Source organism: Catharus ustulatus, chromosome 4 (assembly GCF_009819885.2).
Source record: "Catharus ustulatus isolate bCatUst1 chromosome 4, bCatUst1.pri.v2, whole genome shotgun sequence".
Classification (NCBI taxonomy): Eukaryota; Metazoa; Chordata; class Aves; order Passeriformes; family Turdidae; genus Catharus; species Catharus ustulatus.
In genome coordinates, this window is record NC_046224.1 from 36,177,549 (window position 1) to 36,201,180 (window position 23,632).

Sequence of the window (23,632 nt, forward strand, 5' to 3'; positions counted from 1 at the left end):
GAAAGCAAAGCAGAGTGTGACCATGATCAAACTCCTCAAGAACACAGAAATTCATATATTCATGAGAACTGCTGATGAAAGAGAAGAACAAGGACTGCAGAGGAGTTTGGTTCCCATGAAGAAAAATAAGCTAACAGACGATTTTCAAAGTTTCTGGTTTTTAATGGAAAAAAAGATGAAAAATGTTGAGTGAGAGTTGTCTGACTATGTGTACATGTCAAGATCTAACTTAAGCACAAGGACTGCCTTTAAGGGTGAGTTTCACCTCATCCTGCAGAAGTGTCCTAAAAAACAGGCAGAAGGATCATATCCTAAAAACCCTTGATTGTAAAGAGAGCCCTGGTTGATGACTTCAGATACAGATGTTTAGATTTCACTTGCCCAGAATTAGATTATACAAATTACTCTCTCAGTCAGAAAGATCCCAACTCACCCCAACTCAGCCAGAAAAAACAAGAAAAAACATTTCAAAACATGAGCCACAAGACTCAGCAGTTGCCTTGTTGGAGGAAGACAGCTCCTTTATGAGATAGTGGTGAAACCATTTCAAGGTGAAAACTGGTTAGTGAAACCATTTCAAGTAGGTCACCAAGTGGTGTCTCAGATTCTTAATTCCATCTTCCAGCTTCAAATCATGGAATCATAGAACGCCTTGAATTAAAAGGCACATTAAAGGTCATCTAGTTCCAAGACAATTGCCATGGGCAGGGACACCTTCCACTAGAGCAGGTTGCTAAGTGTATCAGCCAGCCTGGGATGGGGCATTGGCCTGTTTCAGGCCCCCACACAGTGAAGAATTTCTTCCTAATATTGAATCTAAACTGACTCAGTTTAAAACCATTCCCCTTTTTCCTATAACTACATCCTCTTGTTAAAAAGCCTCTCTACAGCTTTCCTGCAGTTTGCCTTCAGGTACTGGAAGGACAGTAATTAGTTCACCTTGAAGCTTTCTCTTCCCCAGGCTGAACAATCCCTATTCCCTTAGCCTTTCCCCATAAAAGAGGTGCTCTAGCCCTCCAATCATCCTGAAACTGGAACAGAACAAGAACCAGTCTGAACAAATCTCCATCATGCACTGGGGTAATAAATTATAATAGCCTAAAGGCATTTGTGTTTGCACTGACTAAACTAAATAGCTCTTGCTCATCAAATCAGAAAAGATGCTCAATCATAGGTGAGTTTTCCTCATTAATTCACTTTCTGGGAAGCCAATATCAGTCTGGAATCTCTTCTAATATATGGATTTCTCACATCTATTTTTCTCTGCTTGAGACAATGGAAGAACAAACAAACATAACATAGCAATGTTATTAAGCTATAAACAGCCCAAAAGCAAGGTGGTAGAGTGTTCAGAAGAGAAGCATCTCAAAAACAGCATTTTTGGGAGTATTATTGTGTAAAATTAATTTACATAACTAGAAGGAGATTACCTTTCTTTTTTTAATAAAGTGTAATACCTAAAGCTAATTTCCTTTATCACAGAGAATAAGGCCACTAGATGAATGCAAAATCTTCTATAGTGAATGATAGCTATACAGTTCACATAGTGCATTTGAAAATCATTCTCAACATGATTAAAGCCTTTTACTTCTTATATATATTGCTCTTGGCTGTCACTGGGGAGTGATCCTGTAATTTATAGATCATGCAATATAGTCTTTATAGTTTAAGCAAAGGGAGCTAGTATTTTCAGTTATGATTATGAAACAGTTCATACCTTCTGCAGTTCAAGCACAGCCAAAGATATGCAATACATACCAAGGAGAGGTTATATGCAAATACAGAGTGATGAACCTTCAAAAAGTACATTCTGCTTTGGCTTTTCTAGCTGTGTACAGAAGCTGATAACCTTGAATGCACTGAAATAACTTAAAGCTATTGTGAGGGGCCAAAAAATGCTTCAAATTAAATTTATACAATTGAGAAAAGTTTAAATTGCTTATATTTTAGAGATGTAGAACATCTTAAAATACATTAATTATTTAAAAATGCTTCAGCTGCTCAAACTAAGTTACTTTAATTTGGAAAGCCTGTTGAAATATGCATAGATTTAAAGTATTTTTTCAATTGATAAAAAAATTCCTTCTCTTAATTCCAATCTCTAATTAATTAAAAATATTTTTCATTCCAATTGTTCTAAATGCAATTTTCAGCTAAGAATGTCCATGTGCCTTTGATTTCAAACAGTAAAGAGCCAAAATAATAAAGTAAATTTTATTTTTATTTTGGATTTTTGTTTAAGAAAGAAAAAAAGGCATATCACAAGTTCTGGAATAATATTCTCTCTTTTGCCACAAAAACACACAGTACACAGAATCTCAATGTGAGTTTCTTCTCATGCTACTGAGGTTTTTTTCTAAATTTTGTCTCCAAAATTCAGGTTCTGGAAGTTAATTTCCCAGGGTGAATTTTTGAAGAAAGTTCTCATTTTTCTTCAGTAGAATTAGCCTTTGCCCCAGAGCCTGAAGGGACTTTTGTGATCACCTTGTTGGATTCGTCAGAGGTTCAAGATCCTACCTCCACGCAAAAACCCATACTACTTGTGAATGAACACAGAACACCTTTGAGAGGCTCATCCACCACTGGCTTAAAGAACTTTTATGAAGTCCATTTAAGTGGACAAGTGGCCTCTTACTCTTCTTTTGGTTAAGATAAAGGGACTTGCCTGCACACCTACTGAACACAGGATTTCTGTTTTATTCTTGTACGAAGTGCATTTTTCATTGTGCTGCCTCCTGAAAGCCTTCCAGCCTCTCAAGATCCTGTTGGCATTTCTCACACTAGATCTAGACAATCACACAAATGTCTTTCATGATGCCTAAACCAAGGAAAGGCAGGTGAAAGATTCTATAAGCAAGTGGCTGATGTGTCATGATCACTAGCCCTTATTCTTGTGGGTGAATTTAACTTGCCAGATGTCTGCTGGAAACTCAGCACACTGAAGATGGAGTCCTGGAGGTTCCCAGAGAGTGAGGAAGGGAAACTCCTGACACATCTCGTGAGGGAGCCTACCAGGGATGGTGCCCTGCTAGACCTGCTGTTTATAAATAGAGAAGGACTGGTGGGAGATGTGGTGGTCAGAGGCTGCCTTGGGTGACCCCAAAATGATAGAGCTTACAATTCTTGGTGAAGTGTGGAAAGGGGTCAACAAAACCTCTACCTTGGACAGTCCCCAATAACAAAGGAGTCCAGGATACCTAGACATACTTTAAGAAAGAAAACTTAAAATCAGAGAAACAGGAGATCCCCACGTGCCAGAAGATGAGCTGATGTGGGAAGAAGACTGGCCTGGCTGAACAGGCAGCTCTCACTGGAAAACAGAAAAAAAAAAAGAAAAAAAGATGACCTTTCCAAGAAGGGGCAGGCAATTCAGGGAGAGTACAAGGGTGTTATTAGGTCATGTAGAGAGAAAATTAGAAAGCTGAAAACTCAGTTACAACTCAATCTGGCAAATGCTGTGAGAGATAATAAAGAGTGTTTTTATAAATAAATTAATAACAAAAGGAGAGCTATGGAAATTCTCTATCCTTGAATGTGGGGAAGGAGGAAACTTTTTAACAAAAGATCAGGAAAAGGCTGAGTTACTTGTGCTTTCTTTGCCTCAGCCTTTAACAGTTAGTTTAAAAGCTGAGGTTATCCTGGTTATCCTCAGGACAACATGCCCCCTGAGCTGGTAGACAGGGTGTGTGAGCAGAATAGAACCCTGCAATCCGAGAGGAAGCAGCGAGTGACCCACTGTGCCACTTGGACACTGACTTGGAGTCTATGTGAGTACAAAGCACCTGGCAGTGCTGGTGAGAGCAGCTGAACGTGAACCAGGGTGTGCCCTGGCGGCCAAGAATGCCAAAGCCATCCTGGCCTGCACCAGCAATACTGTGTCCAGCAGGACCAGAGCTGGGATTGCTCCCTGTACTCGGCACTGGTGAGGTCACACCTGGAGTTTAATTCTGTGTTTAATTCTGGGTCCCTCACTACAAGAGGGGCTGCAGCGTGTCCAGAGAAGGGCAGTGGAGCTGGGGAAGGGTCTAAAGGGTGTCACATGAGGAGTGGCTGAGGGAAGTGGGGTGTTCAGCCAGGACCTTTTCCTTTGCCAGCTGCCTGAAAGGAGGCTGTAGCCAGGTGGGGGTTTGCCTCTTCTCCCAGGCAACTAGCAACAGGACAAGAGGAAATGGTCTCAAACTGCACCAGAGGAGGTTCAGGCAGGACATCAGGATGAATTTCCTCCCTGAAAGGGCAGTCAAGTACTGAAACAGGACTGTCCAGGAAGGTGGTAGAGTCACCATCCCTGGAAGTGCTCAACAAGGTACTGGATGTGGCACTTAGCGGTTTAGTTGATATGATGGTGATCAGTCAAAGGTTGTATTCAATGATCTTGGAGGTCTTTTCCAATCTTAATGATTCTGTGATTCCATTATCATATTAGGAGCTCTGATTGTGCTACCTCTGAAACAGATAGACATGTTTCTTTCTAAGCTGCATTTCTTAGGATTCAGCCCAAACTTCAAATGTTTCTCTTCTTAAGGGGAACTCTTTTTTTCCTCAAGGCAAGACTGTCTTCCATTTATTCACATTAAAATTAAAAAATTTTTATTTGTTGATTACAACCTGTATGTCATACAAAAAGATAACGCTGCATAACTAACTATCCTACATTGTTACTCACTGTTAATGTGATATGATGTGACTTATAAATTTTATTCTGACAATAAGCAAGAGGGGAAACTTTATCTTGTAGCTGTAAAGACCCAGTATTGATTAAAAGAAATGAAACCAATTAATTTTAAAATGGATACTTTAGTAGCCAGTTAATTAGTAACACACTGTCTATACTAACCAGCCACACAGGAAGCTTGATAACATTCCACACAGAACTCACTACAAAACCACTGCAGTTAAACTGAAAAGAAAATTAATTTACAATTCTTAAAAACAGTAGTAAGTTCTACAGAATAAGGCAGATTTATAGTCCCCTAGAACAGTAAAACTTCAAAACTTATGTGATATAGCTATCATACATGAAAATTCATGCAAACATTTCTGGTCAAAACCTCATATAATACAGATTGCTTGTCTGTATAATCTTGAAAATCATCTACAGAGTTCTTCTGTAAACATTAAGTTATTGGATGATAAAAATCTGACAGTTCTAGGTACTGAACATTACTCACCCTTGAAGGTCTCATTGCAGTATAAATTACTGAAAAAGGAATCCCTTGCTCCTGCAGATCCATGGTCACTCTTCCAATTATTTTGTCTGTAAATAGAAACATGTATAATTCAACAAACGCTGTAAGCTGGGAAAGATAAAATCCTACAGTAGTTGGAGAAGTAATGAGCTAGATGTGTAAGCTTAGTCAGTTTGTTTAAGCACTTAAGAGCTCATTCTATCTAGGTACAAATGGGATAAGACATGCTCAGTGTCTTGAAAAATGCACAATTGCAGTGACGGAATATTAAAAAAAATACAACAGTTCAGCAAAAGCAATGATTTTGAAACTGCAGAGTAAAATCACGGAAAATATACCCAAAAGTTTGAACTTTGGGCAATTAAGAGCAGGAGCAGAAGAAATGGCTTAAAAGATGAGGGGCAGGATGAATAGGATGACTGTTAGTCAAGTGACCAGTTAATAATTAAATAAATAGTAACATTTCAGCATTATAATTCTGTGAATTGTAAAATACATGTAACTACCACTGAGGAACACCACTCACAAATGGTGTTTAGTGTGGGGCATGATATGCATAATCCTGGTAGCCATATTTCTTTCGCCTTCTGTGGATTTTAAGGTCTGCTTCTGCATTCCCAACAGGACACAGAAAATTTTCTTGTTCATTACATTGGAGGCCAAATATGGTGGGATATTTCTGAAAAAGGAAGAAGTCAAATAAGGAAGAAAGAGCCTTTCAAAGAGGTCCAAATATGCTTCTACAAAAGATCCTCCTCTAGTTCTGAAACCACAGGGAGTTGTAACAAATACAGCTGATAAATGTTTTCAATATTTATGCAGAAGCATGAACATCTGCTTACAAGGAGCACAACAGTTGTGAATCATGAGCCATTATCAGTGTTGTTATTGGGACTGCTTGAGAAGCAAGCAAGCAGATTCACATTTACTGTTTCCACTTCTCATTCATGCACCAGCCTGGTGGACAGATATTTTATAACCTGGATATACAAACTTCTCAGATTTTGACATCATACTTTATAGAAATTGTTTTATTTGTATGTGCTGAAATTAGGAGTTGATATTATTATCCTCTTTAATGACTTTTATTTACTATAATTATGGTGTCCTGGCTGAGTAAAGAATTCAAGCTTTTTTTTCTGTGGAGTTTCAGCTGAACTGATTTCCCCATATCAATCAAGAATCATAGCTGTGTAAATTTTCATTCTAAAAATTATTGCTAATAGAATCTACTATAAGCAATGTACTTACTCAGAAAAAAAACTGTCTAAAAACTACTGCCATAATTCATTGTTTGTGGAGATCCAAGGCATTATATAATGTAGATTTTGTATTCTGGATTCATAGATTTTGGAAATTCTCTTCAGCCTTAGCAAAAATTTGCAGAAGAAAAAAAATAATATGTATAAAAATGCAGAGATGGACCTTGGGTTTTCTTTCATTAAAACAACCAATAGCTTTCTGAAATAACATGTTATTTGCATTTCCTTTCAGAAAGGAGCTACATGTAGCTATAGTTACCAGTAGCATCTACAACTCTAACCTTCAGGAAGATTGTAGAGGTAACTCCTTCATCCAGAAAAGCTTCTGTGAACATCCTTATGACAATAGAGTTGATATAGATCTCTTGTTTGTCTGGGTCAGAACTCCACCTTTCTTACTAATTATTTTCAAATTCTCCAAAGAAAAGATCTGACTGTCCACCATGTTTTAGAGCATCTAAATTAGGTGCTTTGATGGGAACAATAGTGCAGATTCTGTATTTGGCCAAGCAAAGCGCCACATCTTCCCTAATCCACACACCTTCCTCCCAATTCTAGTTTATAGTAACCAAAAAGTTGGCATAGCCTTTTCTTCCTCCCACAGATCACCTCTTAACTTTGGTTTCCCAATACAAAGTGGTCTGAGATAGCAGTTGCATGAGTCAGCAATGCCCTGGAAGCCAGGAGGTCCAACCCTATCCTGGGGGCATCAGGCACAGCATGGCCAGCCAGGCAAGGGAGGGGATTGTTCAGCAGTTACATGGAATTGCCTTAACCAGCTGTGTAAATGAATTCAGCTGAAATATCTACCTGTGGTTTTAAGTTGAATTTACTCATGCTCTTCTGAACCATCACACAATTTTGAACTTTGAGGTGTGTTGGTATTTTTTTCCTTGCCAGCTAAATTGGCCATTCATGAATTTTCCTCTTAGATTTAGACATTGTCATTTAAATTCACACCTGTGTGAATAGACTATAGAAATTTAACCATCTTTCAAGGATAAATGTGAATTTATGTGAATTTATGTCCTGCTCTGAGCTGCGGCAGCCTCACCTCAAGTGCTGGGGGCAGTTCTGGGTGCCACAATACCAGGACGATATAAAGCTATCAGAGAGTGTCCAAAGGAGGGCAGAAAGGATGGTGGAGGGTCTGAAGGGGAAAGGGAGCCTTATGAGGAGCAGCTGAGGTCACTTGGTCAGCTCAGCCTGGAGAAAGAGGCTGAGGGGAGTTACAGCTTCCTCGTGAGGGGAAGAGAAGGGGCAGTCACTGCTGATCTCAGCACTCGTGACCAGTGACAGACTCAAGGAAATGGCATGAAACTGAGTCAGTGGAGGTTTAGGCTGGAGATCAAGAAAAGGTTTTCTACACAGAGCACTGCAACAGGATCCCCAGAGAAGTGGGAGAGGACCAAACCCGGCAGAGTTCTAGAAGCATTGGGAGAACACTGTCAGGCACATGATGTGATTCTTGGGGTGTCCTGTAGTGAGTCCCTTCCAACTCAGCATATTCTATGATACTATGATTCTAGGGCTTGGGAAGCTAATTCTTGAATCCATGCAACTGAAAAAAGAAATGTCCCATAAAGAAAAAGCCACTATTTAGCCAAGACCAACATTAAGCCAAAGCTCAGCTATCCAGTATGCTCTGCAGACAAGAAAAGAGAACAAAATAACTCCTCTGCAATTCAGAGATGACAATCCAACTGCTTGTTTTAGCATAAAACCCACTCATTTTGTGCAAAAACAAACAGAAAAGGATACACAACTGATTTCAGTACTAAGGTATTTTCCCCTGATTTTCAATTCTGCTTCTGATTTCACAACCCCAGAGCAGAAATAGTCATAGCCACTAAGAATACTGTTTAATTATCAGCCCACTACACTGTAAGCCCCCGAATAATTTCCTTGATTTGCATACTTTGTAATTTGATTTCAATTTAGAGCAGTAAGTGAAAGTTCTGCAATGAGATGCCTCTCAGTGCCACTTTCATGTGAGGCACCACTTTCTCAGATGCTAGGCAAGGAAAGATTTCTATAGTATTATATTAACATGTAGTGTTTAATACACTGCAAAACCAATAAAAGACTGATATCAAAGGCAAAGAAGGCCATCAGCATTGCTTTATAAAGATTAGAAAAACATTTCCTATTCATGCAGACATCCACTGTTGAGACCAGGGCCTTGGAATTGCCAGATGAGCCTGGTACCCCCAGCTGCCAGTGTGCAAGGTGAGATCAAAGGAGGCAGCTCAATTTGCACAGACATTCAGAGGTTGGGCTCAGAGAATGAGCAAAAGCCCATGCCTGAAGCAGATGAGAATTTATCAAGCTTATATTTCATGTCACAGAGTTGGATCCAGGTGGATTTTTAATCAGATACTTACTGTCTGATTAAAACTAAGACAACCACAGCTTATAAATACTGTAGAAGGGGAGTGGGATAAAAGCCTTTAAATAGTAATAGCACAGCAAAGCCTGGGAAACAGAAAATACAACCTGCTCAAGTGAAAACACAAATGTTAGTTATGTCTAGGAAATATTACTTACCATTTTCAGCAATTGCTTCCAGGGTGGAAATCTCTCTTAAATCACTAAAGAGGGAAAGAAATAATTAAAAATCTTTGCTAGGCAAGAATGATGTGAATCAGAAATGTATGAAGATACTGACTGATAAAAGGATTATTGTCAGTCCCTCTATTATTCTTTCATCTCCTCCTAATGACTCTTTTCTTCTGCAAAGCCATTAAAAATGTAAGGACTTCATCTTCTGATTCTTAAACCCCTCAAATTTCCTTGGCAGCAGAAAAGCCATACTACTGACAGTATTTTGATCAGTCTCTGGGAAGATTTTTCTTCGTTTGGTGTTGGCCCCTTGTTTAACATTTGTACAGGAGCTCTTTAAAGTAATTATCATGCCTCTTTAGTGATGTGACAGCTAGAATTGCATTTGTTTAGGACATGTACTTTACACCATCAGGTACAAATGCCCAAGTAACAAGCTGGGGAGAAGAGTAAACAGAAGCAGCTCAGCAATCATCCCTTATATTTTCTAAATATACATTCAACTGAAGCAACAGTCTCTTCCTATCTCTGTTAGATCACAGCCCTCCTAGAGCTGGAAACATGAAGAATTATAGCCCTCCTTCCATAGTGATGGAAAATGAGGCCCTTTATTACCTTCAGGTTTGTCTATATGTTTATTTGCTTGCTTATTTATCCTACCAGTATTTTTGACCCCTGGAATGCCTTCTAGCAATTAATTCTGCAGGTTAATCATGTGTCGAGTAAAATAATTGAGCCTTCCTGCTAAAAAGTGTGTTGCCATTTAGTTTTATTAGCTGTCCCTTTGTTCTCATATAATGAGGCAGACAAAATAGGAATGCCTGACTGCCTTTCTCAACATAATTCATCTATTATACCTGGTAAGCTCATCAGGGGGCTTTGAAAAACACTGAATTCATCCTTGTAAGAGGAACAATTTTGATAGCCCTACAAGCCTACACTGTGGTTTTTTTTAATTTCCTGAATACAAGCAACATTTTCAAAAGCTCTGAAAAACATGCACACATGTGGGTCAGCTCTGTGCATGATAAACTCCTACCTGGCAAGTGGCTGTAGCTGAACCACCAGTAAGTTTGGGTTAGATGCATTCACTTCCAGCTGAGAGACATTGAGATTAGTTACATTTGTTAACTTCCAATCTCCTGATTCTTGAAGAACACTGAGGAGAGACCTGGTAGCCTTGCAGTCAACAGCTGGCAAAACTAAAGATGAAGGAGAAGACTGAAGAATTTCCTGTAACAGATTTATGAGAAGTTTATTTGCTTGCTTAATATTTAGTTGCTTAACTATTAAACATAACTTCTTTTTTTATGTATCCTTAGTTTAATACTCTAGGTGAGGAACCTCTACAGTAAACTGCATGTGAATTCTCACCAGCCTGACTGATAGTGGCTTGCAGGCTGCTCCCAAACACCAAATTTTTACTGTCTTTTCTACATGTATGGTGGAAGAGGAGAGACAGGTGATGTAGAAGTTCTCAAGCTAAGAGTGTAGTGGTTATGAGCACTGCCAGATGCAAAGCTCAGATGACCCCTCTAACTAAATGCCCTTGGAGGTGAGCAAGATCAATGTCAGACACCTCCAGTCCCAGCAGCTCCTTTCAGCTAAGTCATACTTTGCATAATACACACTCTGCATTTGTGTACATCCCGGTGGTACAGCACATGGTACAGAAAAATGTCTGATTTGCAATTATTAATTAAAGAAAGCTCCAGATTTCAGATCTACAAAGCCCATAGAGCACTCTGAGGCAAGTGTTATGATGTTCCTAACACTTTTCTCCTACTATTCATTTTTAGCTTTTTGTCTGTTCTTTGAGTGCTTACCACTTTTCTGACCTGCTCTGGTTCTTTATAATTGCTCACAACTTCCTTCCTAGGCAAAGGCTATAGGTAAAGATGCCCATAAGGGAGGATTATGCAGCATTGTGTGATTTACCAGACTGACAGAAAAGTAACTGCAGAAATTAAAATAGATCAGAAAGCACTGATCTAGTGTACAGGTCTTTGAGTAGTGTTTTTAGCACCTCCTGGAAGAAAAAGATGAAATATTTAATTTTGATTTGTTTACAGATTTGAATTTAGACCTCAGATTCTGAGCAATTCAATGGTTGTGTTTTATTTTAAACATTTTAATGCCTTGTCCCACAGCAGCGGCCAGAATGGCAGCTGCCATTTCAGCCAATGATATATATTAAACAGATTACTCATTTAATGTAGAGTAAGATACATAATGTATAATTACAGAGTAATATCTTAATTGTGCCTCTGCTCCTAATCAATGCTGCACTGCCATCTGTCTCAGCTCCCAGCCACTGTTATTCAGCTGCTTTTCATCTGAAGGGCAGGCACAGCTGGATATCAACAGCCTCAGGTAGGCAATCTGATCCCATGCCTCTTTGTCCTTCTTGCCATTTGGCAGTTGCGCACTTTTCCTTGCAATACCCATATGTTGCTTTACACATTTTAGGATTTCAGCTACCATGCTTGTTCAAAATATGAAAACTCCAAAAGGGGGTGGAGAATGAAGAGGATATTGAGGAACATCTGATTTTGCATTCTGCTAAAGAAAATAACATATTAACTAGGAAAAGGAGAATGACAAGGAGAGAAAGTAAGGGGAAAAGTAGGAGAAGGGGAAGGTTTAATTTTAACTTTTCAATTATTGTCTATCCCACAAACTTTTATGCTGTAGCCATGCCCTTCAAATGTACGCATAAAGCTGTAAGTTACAATTTTAATGAAAATTGATCTGATTAACTTTATCTGATAAAGTGTGTTGCAGCTACAGGAAGTATTGTTAAAAAAACCTCCATGCTGTACTGTAGAGTGAGAAACATGACATTAATTTTTTTTTTTTCAAAGGGTAACAGACAGATCCAAGGCACTGTCAAGAAGAAAACCTGAAGTAATTTCACGACTGTAAGGCGCACCCTTTTGACTAAAATTTTGGCCTGAACCCAGAAGTGCGCCTTATAGTCCAGTGCGCCTTATATATGGGCAAAGTATGGAAATTTGCCAACCCGGAAGCGTGAGCCACAAGCCGCGAGGGGAGCCAGCAGGGCCACGGCTGCTGGGTTGAGGCGGGGCCTCGGCCAGCAACCGTGCGGGGGGAGCTGGCAGTGGATCTTTGCTGCAAAAAAATATAGTGCGCCTTATAGTCCGGTGCGCCTTATATATCGGCAAAAGTTCGGAAATTTGCCGACACCCGGAAGTGCGCCTTATAGTCCGGTGCGCCTTATGGTCGTGAAATTACTGTACTCTAGGAAGCTCTAGATGTACAGTCTACTTGGGCCCACACAAGGCATTTGGCAGAGTCTTGAAGCAAGGACTACTAAAGAAACTAAGCTGCTTTGGAGAGAGAGAGAGGCAGTCTTCACATGAATGTAGCTAAAGAATACATAAAGATTTAGCAAGTAAGAGGTATAAAAAATTATCTGTTAATGCACTAGGGTGTGCCCTGTTTCATATGTTCCCAAACTATCTGATAAAAAGATAAATATTGAGCTAACTAAACTTGCTCCTAACGCCAAATTTTCAGGTTAGTAAATGCAGTGGCTGACTGATCAGCTACAGAAGCAGCTTCTGGTACAACCTCTTGGGCAACTGAGGAACTGATAACATGCAATGTAAATTGATATTAGCACAGTACATAGTAACAAAAAAACAAACCTACAGTAGTTTCACGAATACAAGCCGCACGGAGTATAAGCCGCACTTCCGGTGCCTCGACAATGTTGCTGTCTTTGTCAATAGATAAGCCGCACCCCGAATATTAGCCGCACTTTGGTTCGTAGCGAGAATCCGTGCGCAGCTTTCACAAATTGGCCAATTAGTAACAGGATCGCGGCATAGCGGGGTTTACTGGCTCGGGGCGGGGCCAGGCAGGCTCAGCCCGCTCATGGTTGCCGACGGGGCCGGCCGGGTGGTGCTGCAGCCGCCGCCGGGCTCGCTGGCCCCCCTCTCCCGTCAGCACCGCCTCGCTGCCGCGTTTGCTCGTCCTGCTGGCGGGCCAGCCGCCGCCGCCGCTGGCAGGCACGCCGGCCGCCCCGCGCCATGTTAGCTCGCCCGGCCGGCAGGGCTGCCGCCGCTGCCAGGTTCTGCCGGCGGGGCGGCCGCCGCCAAGCTCGCCGGCCACCCCCTCCTGTCTGCACCGCCGCCGCGTTTCCTCGCCCTGGCCGGCACTGCAGGCCCCCACACCGCCGGGCTCCCCCACGCTGCTGGCCCCGATTCTGCTGGGCTTCCCCCGCTGCCAGGCAGCCCCACCTGCCGGGCTTCCTGCTTCTGCCATGCTCCCCTGCACTGCTAGCCCCAGTTCTCCCAGGCTCCCCCGCCCTGCTGGCCCGGGCTCTGCCGCCCCCCCTGCCCTGCCCTGCTGGCCCAGGCTCAGCCCCCCGCCCCCACACTGCTGGCCCCGCCTCTGCCAGGCTTTCCCACCTCAGCCGGGGCCGGCCGGGCTCCAGCTTGGCTTGGGGCTGCCGCGGGCTCTCACTTCCGTGTTGGCAGCTTTTAGAATATTGTTCATGTATTAGCCGCCCTCGAATATTAGCCGCACTTCCGGGTTTCCACCAAAATTTTGGTCAAATTGGTGCGGCTTGTATTCGTGAAATTACTGTAATTTTACATACACAATAATAGGTAATAGACTCAGAACTGAGTGTTACCCTTCAGTAATGAAACCTTAAGAGTTACATCTGCTCTTTGAAAATAGTAATTCAGAGACTGATAGTGATCAGGATTTTTAAAAATCAAATATTAATCATATTTTAGAAAAGGCTAGAGAACAAAACATCATCATGTCACTGAATAAATCTATGATGAACTTTTATCTTTATTATTATGCAGTTCTATGCATGTTCCCTTGTCAAAAAAATAATATAATAAAACTAAAAGAAAGGAAATAAAGACAATCAAAACTTTATTAGAACCCCTGGATCACATGTGACTAAATAGTACTGCTCAGTCTATGACCACTGAGTGAGGATAGGTTGGAGTTATCAGACTACAAGTGGCAATGACTTAGAGTCATAGAAGCTGCACAGCTGGCCACTAATTGGAGTGTGTTAATACACACTGCAGTTCTAAAGAGCTGAGCATTGTCTGGGGAAAGCCAAAGCTAATATTAAAGAAAAATATTTTGTAGGGTAGGTGACTGCTTGAGAAAGAAGTTCCCCAAATGCTAATATTTGTATTTTATTACTTAATTTAGAAGTTGTTTGAAAGTTCAAGGTAAATTATCTACCTGTGAGATCCTCTTTGTATTAACCGGAAATAAGAGTCTTTTATTGCATGCAAACCATTGATACCAAAAACTCAGAACATCTGCTAATGCAGCTGAACAAATCAAATATCTGCAAATGTTTCTGGGATTTACAAACCTTTAACTCTTTTTCAAATAACAATTTCTTCTAGTAGTACACATGCTGTTACATGCACTTATACATTCTAAATGAAATCTCCAGCTTAGGTTTATGAGTAAGTTTGAATTTCTGAAGTTCATAGGGAAGGATGCTTGAGAGCAATGGAATCACTGATCACTTGCATAATATAGACTGTGTAGGTAAAAAACTTGTGATTATGCAACATCAAGGATTCTAATTTCCCTAATGAGAAAATTCAGACCTGACCTTCACTTTGTCCTGTGTTGTCTGAGTATTACTGCAATCTTTCATAGCATATAAAGAACTGATTTTTTTTACCCAAAGTATCTCAAGTGGAGTTCAAGTAATATGATAGCAATGGATGCCCAATGTGGATGACTATAAATCTCCTTTTCCATCCCTAAGAACTAAACCCTATGCAATAGATATTGACAAAACTCTCTCTATGGGTACCTGGATGAAAAAGAACTATGTAGTTTCTGCATCTCATTTTCTTTCACTCATTACAGCACCTCACCTCCATCAAACTACACTAGAAAAGCATTAAGATTGCCAAATCCAACAGTCCCAATGTAGGAACTGCTGGAGTTAAGGTGGGCAATTTGTAAAAATAAACTTTCCAGTTATAGAGAAGGCATAATGGAAAAATTTCTCAGCTCTCAGAGCGGAAACAGAGGCAAGGTTAGAAAAAAAACAACAGTTGCTGACATTTATTCTGATTGTTAAAAACTTGGGCGTAAGTCTTTGACATGCCAGATACAGACAGAGATTTACTTAAATATGACTTTTGTTTAGCTGGGGACCTCCTCACCAGCCCTCACTAGGTGACAAATCCCCTTGTATATCACCTGATTTATAACCCATCAGTCTCTGGCCTTATCTCCAGACTTTAAAGTCTTTAATCCCTATCTACAGTGCTGATGGAGTCCTGATTACAAGGCAAAAGAAGAATGTTATAAATACTTTGATATGCCCCTTAAACATCCAGGGCCTACTTAAATAAGACCACCACATTATTAGGAACTTGTAATGTCATGCATTGCAATGCATGTCAAACAGTTGAAATTAAACCAGTTTTGTAGTCAGGCAGCAACAAAAATTTGCTCCAGACACAGCCTTGCAGAGATGTTAAACCCTGAGAAGATAATGCATAGCAGAGAAGAACCAGTGCATCTGTCTGCAGACACAACCACTGGTCCTTACAGTACAGATTATTATGACTCCCATTCATTCCTCAGAAAACTCATGTAGATAGACTGAATAACTGTTTCTCTTCCAGCACCAGTGTTAAAATGCTGTTACGTGACAAAGAGATGAATACCTCCAGTTCCAGTTATACAAGGAAGATGTGAGGTTCTTAGTACAGACGTAGAGACACGTATTATGTGAATATTTATGTATTTAATTACATATAGTGTAGCTGTGTGGTGTTTGGGAATTTATACTTCCTTGTGTGCTCTGATACCATTTACATTACTAACAGCTCACTTCATCTTGCACTGCCTGCAGGAATGTCTTTATGACTTCCACAAGTGAACATTTTGTCTAATCACATTTCAATAAACTGTCATGTAAGTACAACCATAGATGCTCTGCACAAAATCTATAAACCTTCTCAGCGAGGACAGAATTTGAAGCTGTTGACTGACTCAGGAGGATTCCATCTTAAATTCTGTGCCTAGAGTTTATTTCCAGTTAATCAACTAGCATTATCATTTTCACGAAGATTAAGGCAATATAGCAACTAGTGATGTATTAATTTAATACAATGTAAAACAGTTAACTCCCTGAATGAGCTTCAGTTTCTGTAAAAACAAAATAGGTATTAAATTCTGAAAATAAGAAAAAAGAAGATTGGTTCCTATATGTCCTTTTCTTCCTATGGCTTCAAAGCAAAATTTTGGGGTGTTGGTCTTGAAGTTTATGTTGTTTTTTACAACAGAAAATTGCAGCATATTCAAGAACAATTTTGTCAGTTATGATGAGTTGTGAAAACTCAGTCTTAAAAAATATAATAGCTACAAAGCACATATCTGCAAACTCAGATAATTTCTTTTAACACATCTGCTTAAACTGGAATAATCTCAGTAATTTAAATAGGAAAACTTCTGCAACTCAGTGCCTTTTTCCCAGTTACTGTCTCTTTGCATCTTTCTTACATCTTTCTTTTTATTTTTCTTTTTGAATACTGCACATAAAGAAATAAAAGAGATAAATGCTTGCCTGAACATTTTGAAATGGTTTCTTGTTGCCATAGGATTCACTGAAGTATGTGAAATCATCTACGCTAAGCTGAAAAACAAAGAGAGTAGGTTGGTGAGAAGGAGCCATGGCATCTCATTTAGGTACAGACTTGTGCTCAGTGTTGGTGAGAAAAAAAAGGTTTACATACCCTATCTTGCAGGAACAAGACGAGGTTTCTGGAGTTCTGGGTAAAAAGAGGTTGCAAGAGTACTGTCAGCTCCTGTGCTGAGACAACCTGTCCTTCGTGCACAGCAGTGTCTGGATTCCACTGTGATCTACAAAGGAAGAAGTCCTTTTTCTGTAAAATTAATTGCCAATGATGACAAGTTTCTTTAAATATGCAGTGGTAGGTAATGAAATCATCATATTTCATTTAAGATCAACTTTGCTGTTCAGTTTACTTTCATTCCACTCAAGAGAAAAAGAACTTGCCCATTTGACTGTATTACAACAAGAATGAATAGGGGTAATGTCTCTATTTTCTTATTTGTGTACAACAGCAGAGTTGCATCTTTCCAATAAAAGTTACCTACTAAGTGCAGTGAAGAAGAATACATTGAAAACATTCAGAGAGAATTCCCAGATGGCATCCCAACTCCCAAAACACTTTGCAGTGCTGACAGATGGAGGTCAGGAGGAGCAGAACTCAGAAAACTAGATCACAAGTTGTCATAAACCGGTATTTTTAATAAAACTTTTGTTAGTAGAAGTGTCTTTCAGTGCTATTGTAAACAGGTTCTCTCCTAAGGTTTTCATGATGAAGGAACCATTCTACAGAAGCCACTCAGGAAAGGCACCTTTCCAGCAGCAGGAGTTCTTCTGAAAGGAGTGACCCAAGGCACCCAGCTTACAACTCTTTTGCCAACCTGTCACTATGAGAACTGGACAGAGAAATAACTCATCTATTTAGTTTTACTGCTACAGAAAACAAGCAAAACAAGAGGTGGCATTATTCTTTCAACAGCTCATTGGGATTTTAACAGTATGCAACACCGGTCTATAGGGATGAAACTTTTTATTAACACTTTTATCCTATGTGTTTTCACTAATGAAAATTGTCTGTGGAAAACTATGAACTTGATGCATAATCTTCCATCTTTTCCCAGGGACACATCAATTTCTAAAACCTGAGAAAACAGGTATCCCAGACACTCTAACTGATTCTAGTTACAAAAACTCAAATATAGGCAATTGTGTGCTCTAGCATCAGTTATTATATGATGGCAATTTGATAAAGTTGAGATAAAAGTTAAATTTTCTAACTCAAAGCATTTTGCAAATGACCATTGCACAGCAAGCTTTTCTGAATGAGAGTGACCTTTGCAGTCATTTAAGATGGAGACAGAAGATTCAGTGCTGTTTTTTGAATAAAGAAAGTCTAAATTGCACTCCAAGTCTTCTCTACAATTCCAACAAAGATTGCTGAAAGTGAATTGAAAGCATCACATTGCAGAGATAAACCCAGCGCAGCCCTGCAGCAGTAGATGATGCCTATTTCACTTCAGACTCTGGGCTTGGGGAAAGCCTTAGAGAAAACCCTCCATGTGGAAGACTCCTTCAGGACAGCATGCTGGAGTTGTGAAAATTAAATTCTATTAGAACTTTTTCCTGTCACTTTACAAGCTTTAGAATTAAATCCTGCTGAGATGAAGGAAATGTTTCTTCATTGGTTGAAATTATCTGATATTTTCTTAGTTTTACTCAGCATCTTCAATTCTTTGTTAATTTGTTCCTGGAAATCCACATTAACTTGTATTTATGAACATTAACAACTGAGAAATTTTAACAGGCATGCCTCCACTTTTCAGAGAAGACAAACCTCACAATTTCAAAAAGTTAAGTAAAATCTTTTAAATGAATAGATTTGAAAACACAGAAAGTTCCAAAGAATCTGACTGACTCCTCAGGAACTGACTTTCATAATGACTTTGTGCCTTGCATGGCCACATCAAAATACTAATGATATTTTTTTTTAAAAAGCAGATAGATTAAATTAAGTGATTATAAAAAATGGCTTGTGTGAAAGAAAATGTCACTGAATAGCTTGGTATATTTATTTTTAAAATAACTAAATAAATCCATTTCATACCTAATCTTAGGGGAAAAAAATTGAAGCTTTTGAGAGCTTTGGGGACTTGCAATTAAGAATAAAAGGTAACAGAAAGCACATCAAACAGAACAAAATTATTTGCAACAGCACAATGGTAAAGGCTTTTGCTGTGAACTCAAAACCTCAGAAGTTTAATGATCCTCTTTTAAAGCATACTTACTTCTAAGAAATTCCGTTCCTTGAAGCAGTTCTTGTTAGCTATCTAACCTTGAAAACACCTTCTGAGACACTTTTTAACTTTCAAGCAGTCAATTTTAGTAACTTCATTGTCATCAAACTACCTCAGTTGGTTAATAATTCTATTAAAATTCAGCATTTGCCTAATACTTACATTCACAATACAGCGCATGCATTTATTTTGCTTCTTTTTAACAGTTTGTTGAGCGCTATGCATGGCAGCAGGGAAGGGTACATCCTTCACTGAGGTGGCTGTTGCTGTCTGCTTGGTGCAACAACATTCTCAGTGTGGTTCAGACATGAAATAGAACCACAGAAACATTTAGGCTGGAAAGGACCTCCAAAATCATCAAGTCCAACCGTCAATCCGCATCCACCACTAAACCATGTGCCTAAGTGCAACATCCATGTGTTTTTAGAACATTTCCAGCTGACTCAACCACTTCCCTGTTCCAATGCCTGACCACACTTGCAGTGAAGAGATTTTTCCTAATATCCAACCCAAACTTCCCCTGGAGCAACTTGAGGCTGTTTCCTCTTATCCAATCACTTGCTAGTTGGGAAAAGAGACCAACCCCCACCTGGATACAGCCTCCTTTCAGGGAGTTGTAGAGAGCAATAAGGTCTCCTCTCAGCCCCCTTTTCTCCAGGCTTAACACCCCCAGGTCCCCCAGCCATGCCTCACAACACAAGGCTTCAGCCCCCCACCCAATTCCTTGCCTGGTCAGTCTGTTTTATGGGGCTTTACTGTGAACTGTGGGACAAGAAGGAGATGTGGCGTGCCAAGGGGCCGTGGATACACTGGTGATGTGCTTCCCAGGACACAATCAAACAGCTCATCCCACTGAACTCCTCGCCCCAGTGACGGCACGGTGTGAAACCAGCAGCAGGCTAACGCACATGTTGATTGATATTATTGATTGCTCACACAAAACCTTGCGTCCAAAGACACACAGCCTTGTACAGTCACCCATCCACGTGCCAAGGGCATCTTGAGCCCTGCCACAGCACCATCGGGGCTCAAAATTATAAGCATCTCTGCTCATGTGTGCTCTTTAATGTGTGTGCAGGAGCACGTAAGTCTAAGGAATCCTAAGGAAGCTTTACATTCGAGTAAACTTAAAACTCAATTGCTCTCTCTTTCCTCCAACAGTCAAACAATGCCTGAAGAAAGCGAAGAAAGCAAGTTTAGCTTGGTATTTTGCTTCTTACACCTCACTGCTCACACATGACAACATCATGTTTTTTCCTGAACAGTATTCTTCCTGGAATTTGAACAATTAGGTCGACAGAAGCAAAGATTTCAAAATTTCCTGTGTCCGGACCCATCAGAAGGGCTGATGGGAAGATAACAGGACTTCTAGCGGTCTAACTCACAAGCTTACATTTTTGCTTTGAAGCCGGCTTCAGAACTCTTTCCCACAAGTTATTCTTGTCAGTTGTCTCTATCAGTCAGCTTGTGATTACCATACAAGAAATCAGGTTTTCCCCTGCTGATGCTGGGACATGGCGTCTCCATAGGCATCCAATAAAATTATAGCTTTAAAAAAATTTCCTTTTTATGTTTATGTCTTTCAGCAGATTTATGAGTAAAGTCCCCGTAGTTTAGGAAACTTTATAGTTTAGAATAAAAAAAAAAAATAGTGCAATTGTACTATTTGGCATTAACACCTCCTCAAAGTCACTAATAACCTGGGCTTGTAAGAAAAGGATTTTTCCCTATATAAGCATAACACTTAAAAAAAAAGTAAATAATATATTTTAGAATGTAGGCAAAATAATTCCTAAAACAAACACATGAGGGGGCAATTACAAAAGCTAATTTAATGAATTTAGTTGCTCAAACTCCTTCTCTTTATCTGTGGATGGAAAGAAATTTTTCTGATTGGTTCAAAATGGCTAAATCAAATTTGTTCTGTGTATCATATGCAAGAAGAGCCTCTCAACCTTCCCTGCTTCAAAAACTCAACCAGGTAATACTAGTTTAAAGGCTGATTTAAAATAAAGGTCAAATTTTCCCCTTATTTGAACTTATTTGAAGAATATCCAGTGACATATTATTTTGTGAAAATGAGGACAGTGTGACATACTGAGTTATTCCCTAGTTGAATTGAGGAAGAATATTGTTTTTTAAAAAAACACTTACTTTTCTCCAAAGAGGGATCTACACTTTTCTTTCTAGAGGAAAGAGGTATTTGATTTACTAATGTCTCTGTGAGAACTGATATAATTTCCTTTGCATTGTGCACTGCATGTGTTTTTCAGCTCTATCTGGCATCTAAAATTATCTTTAGCAGAATGATTACAGTACAGTAATGATGCATAAAAGAGACTTTAAAGTGTTACCTTCTCTAATACAGCTGTCCTGAGATATGGCTCGACAAACACTGGCTAGTTCTAAAGTAGAATAAAATGCAATCATTCAATATCAAATCCTAACAGATAACCTGGAAAAGGGTGATGGAATAGATCAGTGAATTGCAACTTCTGATTACTGAATCCCTAAACTTTTACACTGGTGGGATATGTTTCTACAGAGTGAATGGATATCCATAGATATCCATAATTAGTGCAATTCTGTACTGGTTAACTTTCCTAAGACTCCTAACAGTCATCTCCAAATTTCATAGGCCTGTGGATCACACACTTGCATCCCTGTGAAGTAACAAAATGTAAAGCACAGAGTTAGGGGTTAACAACACAAAGTTGTTGTTAGTGTTACTTTGCTTTATAATATAACGAAAAATTTCTTTTCAGTTGCTTCATAGACCTTCACCAGAACTAATTTTAGCCCCACAAGAACTTCTCCTTTCAAAATGCAAATGTCATGGCTGGAGGAACACTTCTACCATAAAAGGTTCCATTCCTGGTGACATTAAACTGTTTACCCAGTACAGTATCCTGATTTTTCTTGCTCTGGATTTGTATAAACCAGAAAAATCTGCGGTAGAACAAGCTGTTAGTTGCATCTTGATGGAAAGCTTGCTTTTATGACCACATGGGATTAGGTTATAAGATCTTGTTTATATATACAGCAGGTATGTTTTTAATATAAACCAGGAAGCAGGACAAAGGAAGGACTGATCTTTTCTTAGAGGTTTAGAATTACTTTTAACCTAAGAACAGTGTTTTCCAACATTTACTTTGCTTTTAAATACAGAGGTTAATACTCATATGAGTGCCTGTCATACAGTGGTGAATCACTGAGTATTTTGAATATAAAATTATCTTGACGTTGAAACAGTCTGTTTTTACTTTTAGGGGGAAAAAACAAAGTGAAAGCTATAAAATCAAACTTTTTTAAAACCTGAAGATTTCCATATACAGAGTTTCAGGTTTTGGAAATCAATAAAAGATGAGCAAAAATATGGCAAGGGTGGTAAATAAGTGACCCGTATTTTTCTGACAACTTTACATATATGGTATCCACCTGAAACTACTGCATTGCCCAACCTGCCATATTTCTGGAAATCCTAAGTAATGGTACAAAATGCTTAAAGTGAACATGAATAAAATTCCTAGTTGGAAAGAAAGAGGTCTATACTTGGTTCTTTTAAAACAGCTTCAAAGTCCTATTTCCTAAGTATATGCAAACCCCTGAATTTTGCGTCTCTGGATCTGTCTGCAGTTATTTCTATCAACTGATGCATATACATATAGCAATGTACTTAAAAACCTGTATTTAAAAGAACATTAAACTGAAAAGTCTGGGTTCAGAAGTTAGGAAATCCAAAGTTTGAAAAACTGCCACAGAGTTTTTGGTCAGCTCCTTTTTGTGTCACTGCTTTATGTTGGGACTTTAAGTCACAACATCTCTAAGAGTGGAGTTAAAAGATACTTTAGGGTGAATAAAGCACATCTACTTCATTTACTTCTTACTGCTCGGCTTAGAACACTAAAATTATAAATAAAAATGGGTAAAATCATCTGTTGGCTTGTTTGACGGTCAGGGGGCAAATTTATTTATTGGATATCGCCCAGAGCTGATCTACCATATTCGATGGCACAATGCATTCTGTGCCCACACACACACCCAGAGCAGGAGCCTAAGCAGGGATACACTCTCACCGAATTTCTTACCTCTGCGTTGACCAAAGCAGCATGGGCACATGATCCTGTGCCAGAGAGGCTGGCAGCAGCACAGCGAGGCAGCCCAGCAGCAGGGCTGGGGCAGCGGGGCACAGCCGAGCCATGCTGCGGGCGAGCAGACGGGACCGGCCAGCTGCACGGGGAGAGTCCGAGCGTGTGCTCAGCTGCACTTCCCTCCGGGCTAGCAGCCGGATCGGCGGGGCTGCAGAGGGAGAGTCCGAGCGTGTGCTCGGCTGCAGTTCCCTCCGGGCTAGCAGCCGGATCGGCCGGGCTGCAGAGGGAGAGTCCGAGCGTGTGCCCAGCTGCACTTCCCTCCCCAGCAGCCGGATCGGCCGGGCTGCAGAGGGAGAGTCCGAGCGTGTGCTCAGCTGCACTTCCCTCCGGGATAGCAGCCGGACCGGCCGGGCTGCAGAGGGAGAGTCCGAGCGTGTGCTCGGCTGCAGTTCCCTCCCCAGCAGCCGGATCGGCCGGGCTGCGGCTGACGCTGCTCCAGCACCAGCGCAACCTTCAAAACATGCACTTCCTCCACTTCAACGGGAGCTACTCGTATTTTTAATACTTTCAGGTTTGTGATGTAAGCAGTAAAACTCTCCGCGGTGAAAGCACTGTTCGTTTCCTGTAA

General features: G+C 40.1%; 1 protein-coding gene across 1 annotated transcript in view; it reads right to left on the minus strand.

Moving 5' to 3' along the window:
- LOC116995251 (V-type proton ATPase subunit S1) overlaps window positions 1-23,632 on the minus strand; it is a 52,024-nt gene extending 28,392 nt beyond the window's left edge. The window contains exons 1-6 of the mRNA XM_033057760.2: window positions 23,002-23,632; window positions 16,783-16,909; window positions 16,614-16,682; window positions 10,050-10,243; window positions 8,996-9,039; window positions 5,169-5,254 (exon numbers count right to left, since the gene is read on the minus strand). Coding sequence (XP_032913651.1) covers window positions 5,169-5,254; window positions 8,996-9,039; window positions 10,050-10,243; window positions 16,614-16,682; window positions 16,783-16,909; window positions 23,002-23,114 — 633 coding nt within the window. The 5' untranslated portion in view covers window positions 23,115-23,632. The remainder of the gene's footprint in view (window positions 1-5,168; window positions 5,255-8,995; window positions 9,040-10,049; window positions 10,244-16,613; window positions 16,683-16,782; window positions 16,910-23,001) is intronic.